We start from the raw sequence: 15,663 nt of genomic DNA on the forward strand, positions 1-15,663 counted from the left end.
TGTGAAGGGTTCTATACAAATATAAATATCGTTTCGGAGAAAATCGGTATATTAGGTGTCGTTTAACTCTAAATCTAGCATAGAATAGCAATTTGGTGGTCAAATGTAAAGGTCAAGTTAACATTTTTGTACATAACATCTGAACTATTCATTGCACAATGATAGCATTTGAAAGCTAGTCTCAATCCATTTTACACGCCTGTACTGGGTTTCACTGTAACCATGATGTAACACAACAACAGTGGTGGAACTGTACTTAAGTACAATTTTGAGGTATTTGTTATTTGTATTGGGTATTACTTGAGCATGTCAAAATGTCAGTACTTTTAATTCTACTCCACTACATTTATTACAAACATTGTACTCTTGCTCCACTACAATTATTTTGAACACTTTAGTTACTGATTATTATTACCAAACATGCATTAACCCTATATACATTCCGGCCATTTGAAAATAGCCGATCTACAAGCTCACAATGTGTCGCGACGCATTGTGAGCTTGTAGAGCTGCTACTTTCAAAATATCTTTGTACATTTGAAAACTTGGAATGGGACATCTTCTGCATAAAGTACTTTTTACTTTTGGTGCTTTAAGTACATTTTGATACCAATACTTTTGTACTTTTACTCAAGTAAATTGTGAATTCCGGACTTTCACTTGTAACGAAGTATTTTTATATTGCAGTATTGATAGTTTTACTTAAAAATGTGTAAAAACAAATTGAGTACTTTTTCCACCATTGCGCAACAATGTTAACCCATTCTGAACGGGAACCCATTTTGGTGTTAGCATCATGTTATGCTTTAGCTATTTAAAAATAGCAGATCTACAAGCTCATATTGCGCCACCGAGTGGCGCGATACGAGCTTGTAGGTCTGCTATTTTTGAAAAATCGAAGAACGACTGACATTTTTAGAATCTGATCTCAGGTCAGAATGGGTTAATCAGACCAGTGTGTGTCCAGTGGAAACCTCCTATGAATCTGATCTCAGGTCAGAATGGGTTAAAAATGTGTAAAAAAAAATTGAGTACTTTTTCCACCATTGCGCAACAATGTTAATTGATTTGTTTGGCATTTCATGGCTCAACCATGCACACATCCATGTCGCTCTGGTTCTTACTTGGACTTGTTCTCTTCGTAGTGTGCGCTGGTCTCGATGTAGCGGGACAGTTCTATCTGCATGTCCCCAAACAGAGGCACTACTTGGAGCTGAGGAGATACGAAGACAAGGTCTTTATTTGCTTATTTTGTGTTCATGACAAATGATTCAAAGTCAAAGGATTATACCAAAATTAACTTTTGTTTCATTGAAGAAGTTACACAGTATGACTTTTAGAGCCTTACTTTGAAGAACTTGTCAATCTTGCCCAGGTTGATTCTCTTCTTGGCGTCTAGTTTGTAGATGTTACTGACGTTCCCGTCCATCAGGTATAACCCAAAGCCCATTACCTGACATATTATGAAGAGAGGGGTTTCAGTTTACATAGGGTGTGATTTGGAAGACAAATACTTGTAGGATATTTTCCAGCAATCTTTTGTTTCTTTTGAACTTTCACAAACAAAATAAATAATAATACAAAAATGGGTAAATTTCCCACTGGCTTAGAGGAAGCCTATAGAGACGAGGCAGCCAATCGTGAAAAAGTGTCCACTACGGTCGCTATTAGAGGTAGCAGTGAATGTAGGTCAGGATGCTTTTAAAGCACCTGGCAAAAATGAAAGAGCAGAGTGGAGACATCAAAAGCAGAGACATGGATCCCCCACCCCCTCATCCACCCCAATGATGACCTCATAAGACACAGAGGCGTAATGACATACTGTATGTTATGTACCTTGAGCAGCATGTGCTTCTCACTGGGTGTGAGGTACATCTTGTTCTCGTAATAGTCAACACTGATGTTGACGATGTCCGCCAACAGCTCCTCGTAGCCAGGAATCACCTCTAGCTGTTGGTGCAGGCACTGTACGTAACAGGAAACACACAACGGAGCATCGGTTATAGCTTTGAAACTTGCTATTCGGGAGGACAGTACTTCATTAGACACCCTGGAGTCATTTGTATGTGCAATGATGTATTCCCTTTGTATTTAGGGTTTCTTCCTGGAGGCTGAACCCTTGACAGTCAAACGTGCCAATGAAAAAAACAGTAATATAGTGACATCACATTGTCAGCACCTCCCCTAACCCCTCCCCCTCAATCATACAACTACAGCTGTGGGTGCGGCTTAAGTTCAGGTGGATCACCACCCCTCACCACCCACCAGGCAAACCAGGCATACTTAATGAACTGGTGGGGGTGCCCACATAAAAACAACATTTTAACAAATCTTATACTGTACACTTTTTTGGAAAAAATCTTCCTCCTTATATCAATAAGACCTGATGATCATGTTTTAGGGTGGAAAAAAATCATGACAATCCATCTTTAAAAATCTTTGGTTTCACGTTCACTACCAGGCATTTCCTGGTTGGTCAAACTGTTAACGCTGCAATACTTTTGTACTTTTGTACTCATGTACATTTCAATTTTCATGTACATTAGTAAATTTTTACTATAACAGAGTAGTTCTACATTGCAGTATTGATGTTTTTATTTAGTTTCTTTAGTTTTTTAGTTTTCTGAGCTCAATTGCACCCAAAAAACCTGAACTTTTCTGTGGTCTGCGGTTTTCTGGCTCAAACAAGTGCTCTGATTCTCCTGTGGACTGTGATGTAAGAGTCCACAAATCCCATATATGACATAACAATTTGCCAGCAGATGTCACTGTCATTTTGCCTGTTTTCATTCCACCTAAAAAGAGAAAACACACAGAGAAAACCCCAGACCACAGAAAATCCACTGAATGCTCAAGGTTCAGGTTGTGTGCGTGTAATTGAGATCATTAAACCTAAAAGAAAAACAAAAAATAAATGAATTTAAAAACAACAGCACTCGCTTAAAAACCATTACTGTCTCGACGGCCTAGTTCTGAAACGAATTTGTCCACATAGCGATGAAACCACGCAACGCTACGACAGCATGCATGCCGACCTGAGTGATCCTGTTGTGGTTGGCTAAAAACATGGACAGGTTCTGAGATTCCTGAATGGACTGAGGATCCGCCATCTTCCTCAGGAACTGGGCTGCCCTGGAGACACAGGACAAGAAGGACAATAGATTTGAGACCATTAAGTTAATTTTAGCTAGGTTGTTTGTTTGTTTGTTTGTTTGTTTTTTTGGGGGGGGGGGGGGCTCTGTGCTGGGAGTCCTGGGAGCATTATTGTAAAATTGTACCACTATACTAATTTGTAAACTGTTAATAAAGTATTCAATCAATCAATCATTTGATCAATCAATAATAATAATAATAATCTAATTTAATAGTTGTAAAGTTGTCACGTGGCGCAAAAGATGTGCGCACTAGCCAATGAAAAGATGTGCGCGTGTGGCGACAAGCCAATGAAAAACAGTGCGCAACCCCCCCCCCCGCCTACCCCCTCCCTCTTTGGCTGCTGTAATGTGATCTCCCCTATGGATCTCCCTCTCCGCACTCCGCAGAGAAACCTTACCTATAGTCGCCTCACCATTTCGCTTATTCCTTCTAAATCTCTGTATTTAAAATATAGCTCGCTCAGCGAATGTCTTAGTTACATTAACATTGTTCTTAGAAAGTACTTGGTTTTTGCCTAACTACTACGATTAGACAGATCGCGTTTGTTATTTCGCTACTGCCAGTACTTCTGATTGCACGCACGCACACACACACACACACACACACACACAACACTACCCCGTGTCCCACACACACACAACACTGCCGCGCGGATTTAAGCTGTCAAACCTATTTTGTTAAAGTTACATATGCCACAGACACTTGCCTGAACTGTGCAGCTGATATATATATACAGCATTGTCATATTTAAAAGGCGCTTTATGGCTTCTCTCAGCTCAAAGCGTGTATGAATAAGGAGATAAATGAACAGCTGACGTCGGTGGGAGAGGACGTCAGCTGTGTGTGTGTGTGTGTGTGTGTGTGTGTGTGTGTGTGTGTGTGTGTGTGTGTGTGTGTGTGTGTGTGTGTGTGTGTGTGTGTGTGCGCGCGCGCGCGTGTGAGAGGGAGGTAAACAGTCAGCAACACGTTAAATTTCTACTTCTACTAAAGAAAGAGGCAGCGATGGAGCCATAAGTCCATATCATAAATTCGGGGACATAAATTGCGCAAAATACTGTTAAACATGACGGCATCAGCCTGCTGCATCCTCCTAGCTGTTGTGTGCTACGTAAGCTAAATCATCATACAGAACCACAACAGTCAACACGGCTCTGACCAGGGTTGCCACATTGACTGAGAGGGAAACAAGCAACCAGGTCTATGAAAATGTTAACAGGCCAGATCAAGTCAGAAAATAAATCTAGAATAAGCAACAATATTGCTGACTGTCAAACATCATTGTCCAATGTTGTTTTACAGCAGTGGTTCTCAAACATTTTCATGTCATGGACCACTAATATTCTATATGTATATATATTTATATATATATATATTATATATATATTATATATATATTCCTACTATATATACACACCGGTATATATACAGTGTACACAAACCGTATATCTAGGTGTGCCCCGAGATTTTTAGGCTATGAAAAGTGTGCCCTGGGACAAAAAAGGTTGAGTTAAGCGGTGCCCAAAAGGTAGATCACGATCTACCAGTACGTCAGATCAGGGGTTTTGTCGGCCAGCGCCAAAAATGCTCCCCGACAGCATAATCGGAGCAAATACCGGGCAGTGTCTATGAGCCATAACGTGTTGACTACACTACACTACACTAATATGGACACATAATAATAACTAATAACCCATCCGTTACTACATGTGGAGTCAACTCCCGCAATTTCCTTCTTCCCATAGTGCGCGGCAAAGTAACTCTGGGATGAGCGGCCGCGAAATTTTAGTAATAATACATACAATTTATATAGCGCTTGTCAAGGTACCCAAAGTCGCGTTACAGAGCAAAATAATAAAACTCAAACATGTTTGTGTCACCCTATACCCATGGTTCCCAAACCTTTTCACGTCAGGGACCCCCAAATTGACACTAATTTAGCCTGCAGACCCCAATTTGAAAAGATATGCCAGGGAACCCCACGAGAGAAGGTTTTTACGGCTCTAGCAGAGATTGTCAACACGTTTAATTTCAAAGGACCCCCAGTTTGACATGCATTACTTTGGGAACCACTGCCCTATACCTCTTGTAGGCGGAGTGGTCGTTCTTGACGCTGCACTTCATGTTCTTGAGTTCATCCAGCACAGCGAACATGTTGATGAACTTGCCCAGCGTGAGCAGGTAGGCCTCCGACACAAAGTCCTTCCTCCTCTCAGCGTGGCACAGTCGCTTCACCTCCCCGCAGAACCGCTCGATGGCCTTCCGCTGGACACACAGGAGCAACGACAATGTATCACACAATGTACTCTTTCAGTGGTTCCCAAACTTGTTCATGTCAATGACCCCCAAATTGACACTAATTAGCCCGTGGACCCCAATTAGAAAATATATGCCAAGGAACCCCCATAAGAAAAGATTTTTTAAGGCTCTGGCATGTGATTTTGAACCATTGTGACCTTGGTGACTGCACTCATCATTACTGAATCTCTAACCTGGAAGTACATGAACTTCATCAACTTGGTGACCTCTGGCTCCAGAACCTCCACAGTCTTCTCATAGATCTCCACCCTGTTGGGCTGCTCATTGCATTTCACCTGTGGAACAGAAGAGGGTGCTGTTACACAGACTGGTATGGATGAAGGCAAGGCAGGCGATGAGGTAATCCTGCTCTCTGTGCTGTGCTGTGCTGTGCTGTGCTGTGCTGTGCATTTCACCAGTAGGAAAGTATGTTTCAAATTTATTTTATTTATTAGCCAATGTCACTAATTTGTCATTACCTCTAGTTTGTGGTGTGTGCACTGTAGAAACCTTTCTACTTTTGTTGGTTTCAGTGTCTGAAATGTCTCTGTAAAATTGAAAGTATGAACTGAATGCAAAGTGAAGAGGAACAACAGCATTAATCAATGAAGCTGCTTTGGTGCTTTAGTTCTTTAGCTCTACTCTACTGAATGTTATGTTGAGTCTGATGGATTGTGTAAGTGAAACGGACAAATATAGAGAGTGGAACAGAATTGCTAATTCCAAGAGGAAACTATATTGGGGAATTATAAAGAGACATACTGTGTAATGACCTATTCATACTCCAGTTTTAGGTGATAAGGTGACTACCAAACACTACAACATGACGTCACGCCGCGGTGGTAAGTGACTCACTGCTCACCCAAACACATCTATAAAGCTGCTATAAAACAATAAAGCTCCAGACAGTGGCCTTGTGGTTAGAGTGTCCTACCCTGAAACTGGGAGGTCGGGGTCTCGATCCCTGGCCGGGTCATACCAAAGACCTCAGCATCAATGGGTTGGATTGGGGTTCAAATCAACTAATGATTCCCGAGCGCGGCGCACACTGTGGGTCACTGCTCCAAGAGGTGGGTCAAATGCGGAGAACAAATTTCACTGCGGTAACGCGTGTGACTAATTGTACGACTTTGACTCTCTCTTTTTACTCACCACCTAAAACTGGAGTATGAATAGGTAACAGTGAGCAAAACAGGCAGAGAAACAGAAACAGAGAGAGAGAGAGAGAGAGAGAGAGAGAGAGCTATGTCTTTAGACTTACCTTCTCGCATGAATAAAATAAAATAACTGCAGGAGTATTATCAAATCAAATTGCTACTTTGTTTGTACATATGAAACATGTGGAAGAAACAGGACATCTATCCAATCATTTCATTTAATGCTCCTCTAAATTAATCAGTAAGTTAACTGACTGAGGAAATTGGTTCATGTAACTGCAGCTGACAAGGCATACTGTATAATCTATAATGTATCGATAATGTCAATATATATATATTCTTTTCTTTTTCATGGCCATCTGTAACAGTTCTAGTCCAGTCAAATGTGTATTTATTTATTTTCACAACTGTTCACTATTAACCCTGTTCTTCTTAACCCTGTTCTTTGTGTTTTTTATCAAATGAACAATAAAATAAAGTATTAGCCTTTATCAAAGGTAAACTCAATGAAGACCTATATTTTCTATACTGGTCCACGGTTGCGTCTGAGGGGTGTACTGTATGTGTTTGGCCCCTGCAGTCCTACTAACCTCACACTTAACCTACCGCACATGTTGGGAAACACGGGTGAGTTTGAACCTGCTTCATGTCAGGAGTCACGTTTAGTTGTAACCAGCAGCACATTTCGGGAGCGACGGTTGTCTAATGCCTGTCGGACTGTCAGTATACTCTAACAAACAACGTATGCACCCCGCGTCGAAACCAAACCAGGTTTATTTACGCTTTGCTGCAACGCATGCCTAACAAAATGCCGATGCTAAATCAGGCTTTAATGAAACACAAGAACAAGTAATGAAAAGGATGGAGCGTTACCTGGGGGATGGCTCTGGAACAACTCCTCCAGGTGTAGAGCATCACGGCATACTCATGTCCCTCCTCCAGCATCTCGTTCTAACACACAGACAACACACAGAGTCTTGCTCAAGGACACTTTGACACCAACAACTCTGGGGGAGCCTGGGATCGAACTGGGAACCTCAACAGTTCCCATCTGGCTGTTCTACCTGGCCACTCTACCGCTGAGGCACTGCCGCCCCTGAGCCGCTGAACACTGAGCAATGAGCATCAATCGATTCATAGACCGTCACAATCAAGCACTATAAAAAATCGTGCCAACTCAAGTTATTATTATTATTACCCTTATTATTACGCTTATTATTATTATTATTATTATTATTATTATTATAGTAATGCTTGATGCACAATGCTCACAGCACGTCAGGTATCATCTGAAAGTTCCATACTGCGTCTGTGTTATGGCAATGCGTGACGTCATTAATATGACGTGGTACCAAAACAAAAATCACCATTACACCATTGCCCAGTCCATGGACCTGTTTGGAAGATGGGGATGTGGAGTCAGGGGCAGTTAAGAGATCAGTGTCTAAAAGCCATGCTGACAGGAAAGAAACAGAGGAGAAACGGCACTGCCCCGAGGTCCCCATTCTGATTTCTCAGGGCAGGATAATCAAGGCCACTGTTGCTTCAGAGCATATTCATATTTGTTGCAGAGAATATGGCAAACTGAAGGGGTCAAGGATGGTCATATCCTCCATTAAATGCCTCCCCTGGTGAGTGGAGAATATTTTTGAAAGCAACAACAAAACATACAGTATGTATTAACCAGAGTGTAGAGTAGGAGAGTATAGCGACACGCTTTGATCTCGCCACAAAGCGGGTTCCTATATGGGCTATAGTTCCAAACATTGCTCCAATTCAGTATTTAAGTCCGACGTCATTTTGTAGTGCTACGTTACGTCCGGGTCCAAGTGGCACCAGCTCCCGTCCGCATCTCATTGTAAATAGAATATCTAAACGCGTGAATCTTTTTAAATTGACGTTATTTTTAAGAAAGGAAGCCATAGAGGGTTAAAATGGGTCTTAATGCTTCCAACTCGAGTATAATTATTAATGTTTTGTACAAGTGTCCATGACAACAAAAATATATGATGTGGAGACAATAAAGACTATTATTATCATTATTATTGAAGGTGGCAACAGTCCATTTGCTCTGTAAAATATTTCGGGGGATATTTACAATGTGTGCAGGCTTGAGTATGTTGAATCTAGTTTGCATTAATGAGGATTTAGTTGACACAATCAAATAAAATGGCGATAGTATTCCATGTGGGGCAGACGGCCTGTCACAGCCAGATTTTGGAGAGCAGCGCAGCTTTGTTGTTGCGAGGAAAGCGGTAAAATGAGACTTTCGTGGTTGTTTTCGTCTCAGATTTAGTCCGACGGAGCGTCACAGTATAACTCCATGGGGACACAAAAGCGACACAAAAGTAGGACCCGGAAGTATCTCAGGAGGGGGCGCTCACGTCACAGCTAAAATACTGAATGGCTGTAACTATCCCATTGAGATAGAATGAGCACTTCCGCATTCCATTGTTACAATGGGAAGTCGACGCTAGTGTTGCCACTCTCTTTGGTAACTATTAACATATAGATTACATTTCTGCTTCCAGAGCACTTCCACTGAGAAGTGTCAGGGTAGATCACCCACTCGCATCCTGCGACTAAAATAGCGCTTGCAGAAGTTGTCGGACAACACATTTATAAGGAATGGTTAATGCTTATTAAAATTATGTCAGCGTTAAATAATATGGAAAAACAACTTTAGTTTAATTGAAAAATCTAGCCAGTATGAGTTCAAACACTAAATGAAAGACTAAAATATGTTGATGTTGTCAACAGAATTCAAGGATAATGGCCGGGGTCCTATAAGCATTTAATCAGTAGTTCCATTTTCCGCTCAGAGACATTGTTCCAGGCAGCAGTATAGCCGGCGAGACAGGATTCTCAATCACTCTGGCTAAAAGAGGAAAGGCCTCAAATAGAGTGAAGACCTCCATGGGACTTCCTCATTTAAATAGGAGGTTAACTTGAAGCAGTGCTTCCCCTCTTTGCCAGTCAAATCACATTCTTTATTCATCTCCCACCAGGAGGTGTGTGTGAGTGTGTGTGTGTGTGTGTGTGTGTGTGTGTGTGTGTGTGTGTGAGTGTGAGTGTGAGTGTGTGTGTGCGTGCGTGCGTGCGTGAAAGAGCCTCAGCTGAAGCCAAAAACTCAGAAAGGAACCAAAGGAAAAAGTAATCCACTACAACACAATACAAAGCACTCTTTGAGTATGCAAGGATGTGTCTCTCAAATGAGTTTGTGTTGGCAGACACGGAATTGCCAGTGAGAATAATGCGAAGACAACATTCTGATGATCACTGACTAATTTAAGCACATTTGGATCATCAACATGCATCAATCAAATCAATAAACAACATGTTACGAGAACAATCCAAACAGACAGTTTAGTGGAATTCAGTCTTTTTGTCTTACCATGCTGGAGTGGACTGTAGCTTGCTCTATGTAACGGGCAATGCCCGTCACAAATGCATTCCTGTCTTCAAAGTTTGTGTCAAAGTTTGCCTGGAAGAAGAACAGAGGAAACAATATTCAATATTAAAAATTAAATGAATGAATGTAATGTGCTCTAAAATCAGCACTGAAAGTATCTGAAGCACTTGCAATTGCGCAAACTAGTGAAAATAGCAGATCTACAAGCATACAATGCGTTGCGCTGCGATGCAGTGTGCTTGCAGATCAGCTATTTTCAGAGTGCAACACCGGAGTGCAACCAAACATAAAATGATTCATGTATATATATATGAATCGTGGGTGCGTGCGTACTGTGTGCCACAGTAAGACTTCATTTTAGTTTAGTCATAGTCTTTGGAATAAAACTTCATTTAGATTTAGTCACATTTTAGTCATCTGAAATGTTTTAGTGCAAGTCTAGTTTTAGATCAAACACACAATACGCCCCGCTGCAACATATTGTGTGCTTGCAGATCGCCTATTCGCCGGATAAATTTTTTATTTTGTCCACTAGTCCCTACTCCCTCCCTAACATTGTATTGACAAATTTGTCAATAGATTTAGTCTTAGTTTTAGTCATAACTTAGTTTTCATTTAGTTTCCATTTAGCTTTTGTCAGTGAAAAAACGTATAGTCGACGGAACATTCTATCAACACTGGTGTGTACCCATAGAGTTAAGACGCCACCGGATTTCTTCTCTCATCCACTTGCATTGAGTTGCTCACCCGGTGCATGAGCGTTCTTCCGGGTTGGAACCAGTGCATTCTGGGATTGGTTATGGGCCATACATGAACGCACTGGGCCGTTGATATCATTGCACGAGTTCACGTATGGAGCATAGCGTTCACGTATGGAGCATAGCGTTCACGTATGGAGCATAGCGTTCACGCATGGAGCATAGCGTTCACGTATGGAGCATAGCGTTCACGCATGGAGCATAGCGTTCACGTATGGAGCATAGCGTTCACGCATGGAGCATAGCGTTCACGTATGGAGCATAGCGTTCACGTATGGAGCATAGCGTTCACGTATGGAGCATAGCGTTCACGTATGGAGCATAGCGTTCACGTATGGAGCATAGCGTTCACGCATGGAGCATAGCGTTTACGTATGGAGCATAGCGTTTACGTATGGAGCATAGCGTTCACGTATGGAGCATAGCGTTCACGTATGGAGCATAGCGTTCACGCATGGAGCATAGCGTTCACGTATGGAGCATAGCGTTCACGTATGGAGCATAGCGTTCACGTATGGAGCATAGCGTTCACGTATGGAGCATAGCGTTCACGCATGGAGCATAGCGTTCACGTATGGAGCATGGCGCGCGTTCACGTGCCATGTATAGTGCTGGGCCCATACTGCAATACCACTGTCGGCCACCATGTCTTTTGCGCTTTTGACATCTCCATTTTATATATATACTCTAAGTGTGTACCTGGTACATGATGGAGGAAGGCGGAGGGCTCCTACCTGGTACATGATGGAGGAAGGCGGAGGGCTCCTACCTGGTACATGATGGAGGAAGGCGGAGGGCTCCTACCTGGTACATGATGGAGGAAGGCGGAGGCCTCCTACCTGGTACATGATGGAGGAAGGCAGAGGGCTCCTACCTGGTACATGATGGAGGAAGGCGGAGGCCTTCTACCTGGTACATGATGGAGGAAGGCGGAGGCCTCCTACCTGGTACATGATGGAGGAAGGCAGAGGGCTCCTACCTGGTACATGATGGAGGAAGGCGGAGGCCTTCTACCTGGTACATGATGGAGGAAGGCGGAGGCCTCCTACCTGGTACATGATGGAGGAAGGCAGAGGCCTCCTACCTGGTACATGATGGAGGAAGGCAGAGGGCTCCTACCTGGTACATGATGGAGGAAGGCGGAGGCCTCCTACCTGGTACATGATGGAGGAAGGCGGAGGGCTCCTACCTGGTACATGATGGAGGAAGGCAGAGGCCTCCTACCTGGTACATGATGGAGGAAGGCAGAGGCCTCCTACCTGGTACATGATGGAGGAAGGCGGAGGGCTCCTACCTGGTACATGATGGAGGAAGGCGGAGGCCTTCTACCTGGTACATGATGGAGGAAGGCGGAGGCCTCCTACCTGGTACATGATGGAGGAAGGCAGAGGGCTCCTACCTGGTACATGATGGAGGAAGGCGGAGGCCTTCTACCTGGTACATGATGGAGGAAGGCGGAGGCCTCCTACCTGGTACATGATGGAGGAAGGCAGAGGCCTCCTACCTGGTACATGATGGAGGAAGGCAGAGGGCTCCTACCTGGTACATGATGGAGGAAGGCGGAGGCCTCCTACCTGGTACATGATGGAGGAAGGCGGAGGGCTCCTACCTGGTACATGATGGAGGAAGGCAGAGGCCTCCTACCTGGTACATGATGGAGGAAGGCAGAGGCCTCCTACCTGGTACATGATGGAGGAAGGCGGAGGGCTCCTACCTGGTACATGATGGAGGAAGGCGGAGAGCTCCTACCTGGTACATGATGGAGGAAGGCGGAGGGCTCCTACCTGGTACATGATGGAGGAAGGCGGAGGGCTCCTACCTGGTACATGATGGAGGAAGGCGGAGGGCTCCTACCTGGTACATGATGGAGGAAGGCAGAGGGCTCCTACCTGGTACATGATGGAGGAAGGCGGAGAGCTCCTACCTGGTACATGATGGAGGAAGGCGGAGAGCTCCTACCTGGTACATGATGGAGGAAGGCGGAGGCCTCCTACCTGGTACATGATGGAGGAAGGCGGAGGGCTCCTACCTGGTACATGATGGAGGAAGGCGGAGGCCTCCTACCTGGTACATGATGGAGGAAGGCGGAGGGCTCCTACCTGGTACATGATGGAGGAAGGCGGAGGCCTTCTACCTGGTACATGATGGAGGAAGGCGGAGGCCTCCTACCTGGTACATGATGGAGGAAGGCAGAGGGCTCCTACCTGGTACATGATGGAGGAAGGCAGAGGGCTCCTACCTGGTACATGATGGAGGAAGGCAGAGAGCTCCTACCTGGTACATGATGGAGGAAGGCGGAGAGCTCCTACCTGGTACATGATGGAGGAAGGCGGAGGGCTCCTACCTGGTACATGATGGAGGAAGGCAGAGGCCTCCTACCTGGTACATGATGGAGGAAGGCGGAGGGCTCCTACCTGGTACATGATGGAGGAAGGCAGAGGGCTCCTACCTGGTACATGATGGAGGAAGGCAGAGAGCTCCTACCTGGTACATGATGGAGGAAGGCGGAGGGCTCCTACCTGGTACATGATGGAGGAAGGCGGAGGGCTCCTACCTGGTACATGATGGAGGAAGGCAGAGGGCTCCTACCTGGTTCATGATGGAGGAAGGCGGAGGGCTCCTACCTGGTACATGATGGAGGAAGGCGGAGGGCTCCTACCTGGTACATGATGGAGGAAGGCGGAGGGCTCCTACCTGGTACATGATGGAGGAAGGCGGAGGGCTCCTACCTGGTACATGATGGAGGAAGGCGGAGGCTCGATGCATGGCTGCTGGTCCGGGAGAGGCAGCTCCTCCAGTAGGTCCACGTTGGACAGCGCATCCTCCAGGGTGACGTGGGTTGTCATGGTAACGATGTGGGGTCACTCACACAACACCCAGCCTGTCACAGAACGAAGGAGAGAGAGGCGTTAGAGAAAACCTATAACGCCGGTCACGACTCGAGTAAATACAAAGAAATCCCATTTGAATTTCCTACATTTAAAAATATTTCAAAAGATCTTTCTTTTTTATATACGGTATATATATATATATATATATATATATGTTTTTATACATTTTAAAACAAAACAAACAAATAAATCTAAGACATCCCATTAATAAAACATAATAATGACCCCTGGTCTATACTGTAGGACACACATGCCGATACCAGGATAGGCATTGCACCCAAACATCTGCCATTGTTCGGTATCTATACTGTACTTCAAAATCACAACAAGCCTTTTAGGGAAGTGTGAGGTATTGTATCAATGGAGGGCGCATCTGTCAAACACCAGGCAGTTATTAATGGACAAACATATCCACTGCAGAGTGACTCAACCGCTTCTCACAGAAATGCGGGCGAAATAGCACGGAATTGCAATTCCGTACATACACGCCTAGAAAACCCCAAAATCCATACATAGTACACGACTACTATTTTGAACGCAAACGGAGGCGTGGCTTTCACTAGTAAAGAAGTGCTATTTCACTGTGGCTGGGTGATGAGTTCGGGTTCGACATCATTTACTATTCTGTCCATATCGGGTAACAACTAGGACGGGGCTGAGTTGGCTCTACCGAATTTCGACACGGCAACTCGCGGCCCTTCGGGCCACTCAGTGGCGTCTCCCATGGCTCAAGTTCGACGTTCAAGTTCAAGTTCGATGACAGCGCTCCACTGTCATCGTCTATGGGGAGGTATTTCAGTGTACGGATTTGGGTTTTCTAGGCGTGTATGTAGTACGCCGGCATTGCAATTTCGTGCTATTTCACCGTGTTTGGGTAAGACTGGGTGAGTGACTAGCACACTAAGGCATGGCCATGTGTGACGGTGCGAGACAAGCTATAAAAGAGGAAGGCGAAGAGGAAAATGTGAGGCAGGGACAAGAATACACATTCTATAAACAGAAAATGTTTGCAAATGCATTAGAGCCACTGCCAAAGTATAATACTGAGTATCAAAAAGTAGGCAAGCTGAAAAATGCATAATAGCTGTAGGTTACATTATTGCGAATGCAATAAGCACTAACTATGAGACCCTGCAGATCATGTCTGTGTGTCCGTGTGTGTGTGTGTCTGTCTGTCTGTCCCGCTGTTACACCACCCGCCCGCCACCAGAGGGCGCAGCTGTATCACACAAAACACACGCACTCACTCACACACACACACACACACACACACACACACACACACACACACACTCACACACACACACACACACAACTTAACTTAAAAAAACTTAACTTAAACACTTAACTTCAAAAACACTTAACTTAAAAAAACTTAACTTAAAAATAAAATCTTAAAAAAACACAAAAAATAGAACTTTAAAAATAAAACCTTAAAAAAGTATGTAATTTATTCTAATTGTTGTTATTGCCATTTACGAGCTGCGTTCGCTTCCCGCGTTTGCGTGTCTTACTTGTGTCAAGCTATAATTGCTCAACTTTCTACTGAACAAAAACCCTTTTGGAATCTGTTCCAACACGCAGGACGTAGAAAATTATATTCTGATGGTGTACAAGCCTTGATAATTCCTTGGCAGCAAAAACTGTTAGTTTGCCCCCTTCCATTCATCCTTGGACCTCAAGCCCTCCATGAAATGGCTCAGTATGTGCAGCAAAAATAGTCTATAGTCAACACTACTGTCCCCATACAAATCGCCAGCGTTAGCAGTAGGACTAACATATTTTCCTTTACATAGTTGAATGCTTAAATGATCATTTGAACATTTTCACTTTCTGAGCATTAATTTAAATAGACTTGTTGGAGAACTCGATATAGGCCTTACTACAAATAAATGCGTGCGTGCGTGCATGCGTGTGTCTGAGCCCATGTGAGTGTAGCTGCCTCTCACATGCCTCTCAGTAGATCAGAGTAATTCACCTTCTGATCTACAGCT

The 15,663-nt window shown here is 44.1% G+C and overlaps 1 protein-coding gene across 2 annotated transcripts in view; it reads right to left on the reverse strand.

The window, feature by feature from the left end:
• Positions 1–15,663, reverse strand: part of cyfip2 (cytoplasmic FMR1 interacting protein 2) — a 53,152-nt gene that overhangs the window by 30,338 nt on the left and 7,151 nt on the right. For both annotated transcript variants that reach the window (XM_083785292.1, XM_083785291.1), the window contains exons 2-10: positions 13,508–13,659; positions 10,003–10,092; positions 7,482–7,559; positions 5,646–5,747; positions 5,237–5,418; positions 3,036–3,132; positions 1,837–1,965; positions 1,349–1,453; positions 1,125–1,213 (exon numbers count right to left, since the gene is read on the reverse strand). In XM_083785292.1, the coding sequence (XP_083641418.1) occupies positions 1,125–1,213; positions 1,349–1,453; positions 1,837–1,965; positions 3,036–3,132; positions 5,237–5,418; positions 5,646–5,747; positions 7,482–7,559; positions 10,003–10,092; positions 13,508–13,624 (989 nt within the window). In that variant the 5' untranslated portion in view covers positions 13,625–13,659. The remainder of the gene's footprint in view (positions 1–1,124; positions 1,214–1,348; positions 1,454–1,836; positions 1,966–3,035; positions 3,133–5,236; positions 5,419–5,645; positions 5,748–7,481; positions 7,560–10,002; positions 10,093–13,507; positions 13,660–15,663) is intronic.

Source organism: Protomyctophum parallelum (assembly GCF_964188405.1).
Source record: "Protomyctophum parallelum genome assembly, chromosome: 16".
Taxonomy (NCBI): Eukaryota; Metazoa; Chordata; class Actinopteri; order Myctophiformes; family Myctophidae; genus Protomyctophum; species Protomyctophum parallelum.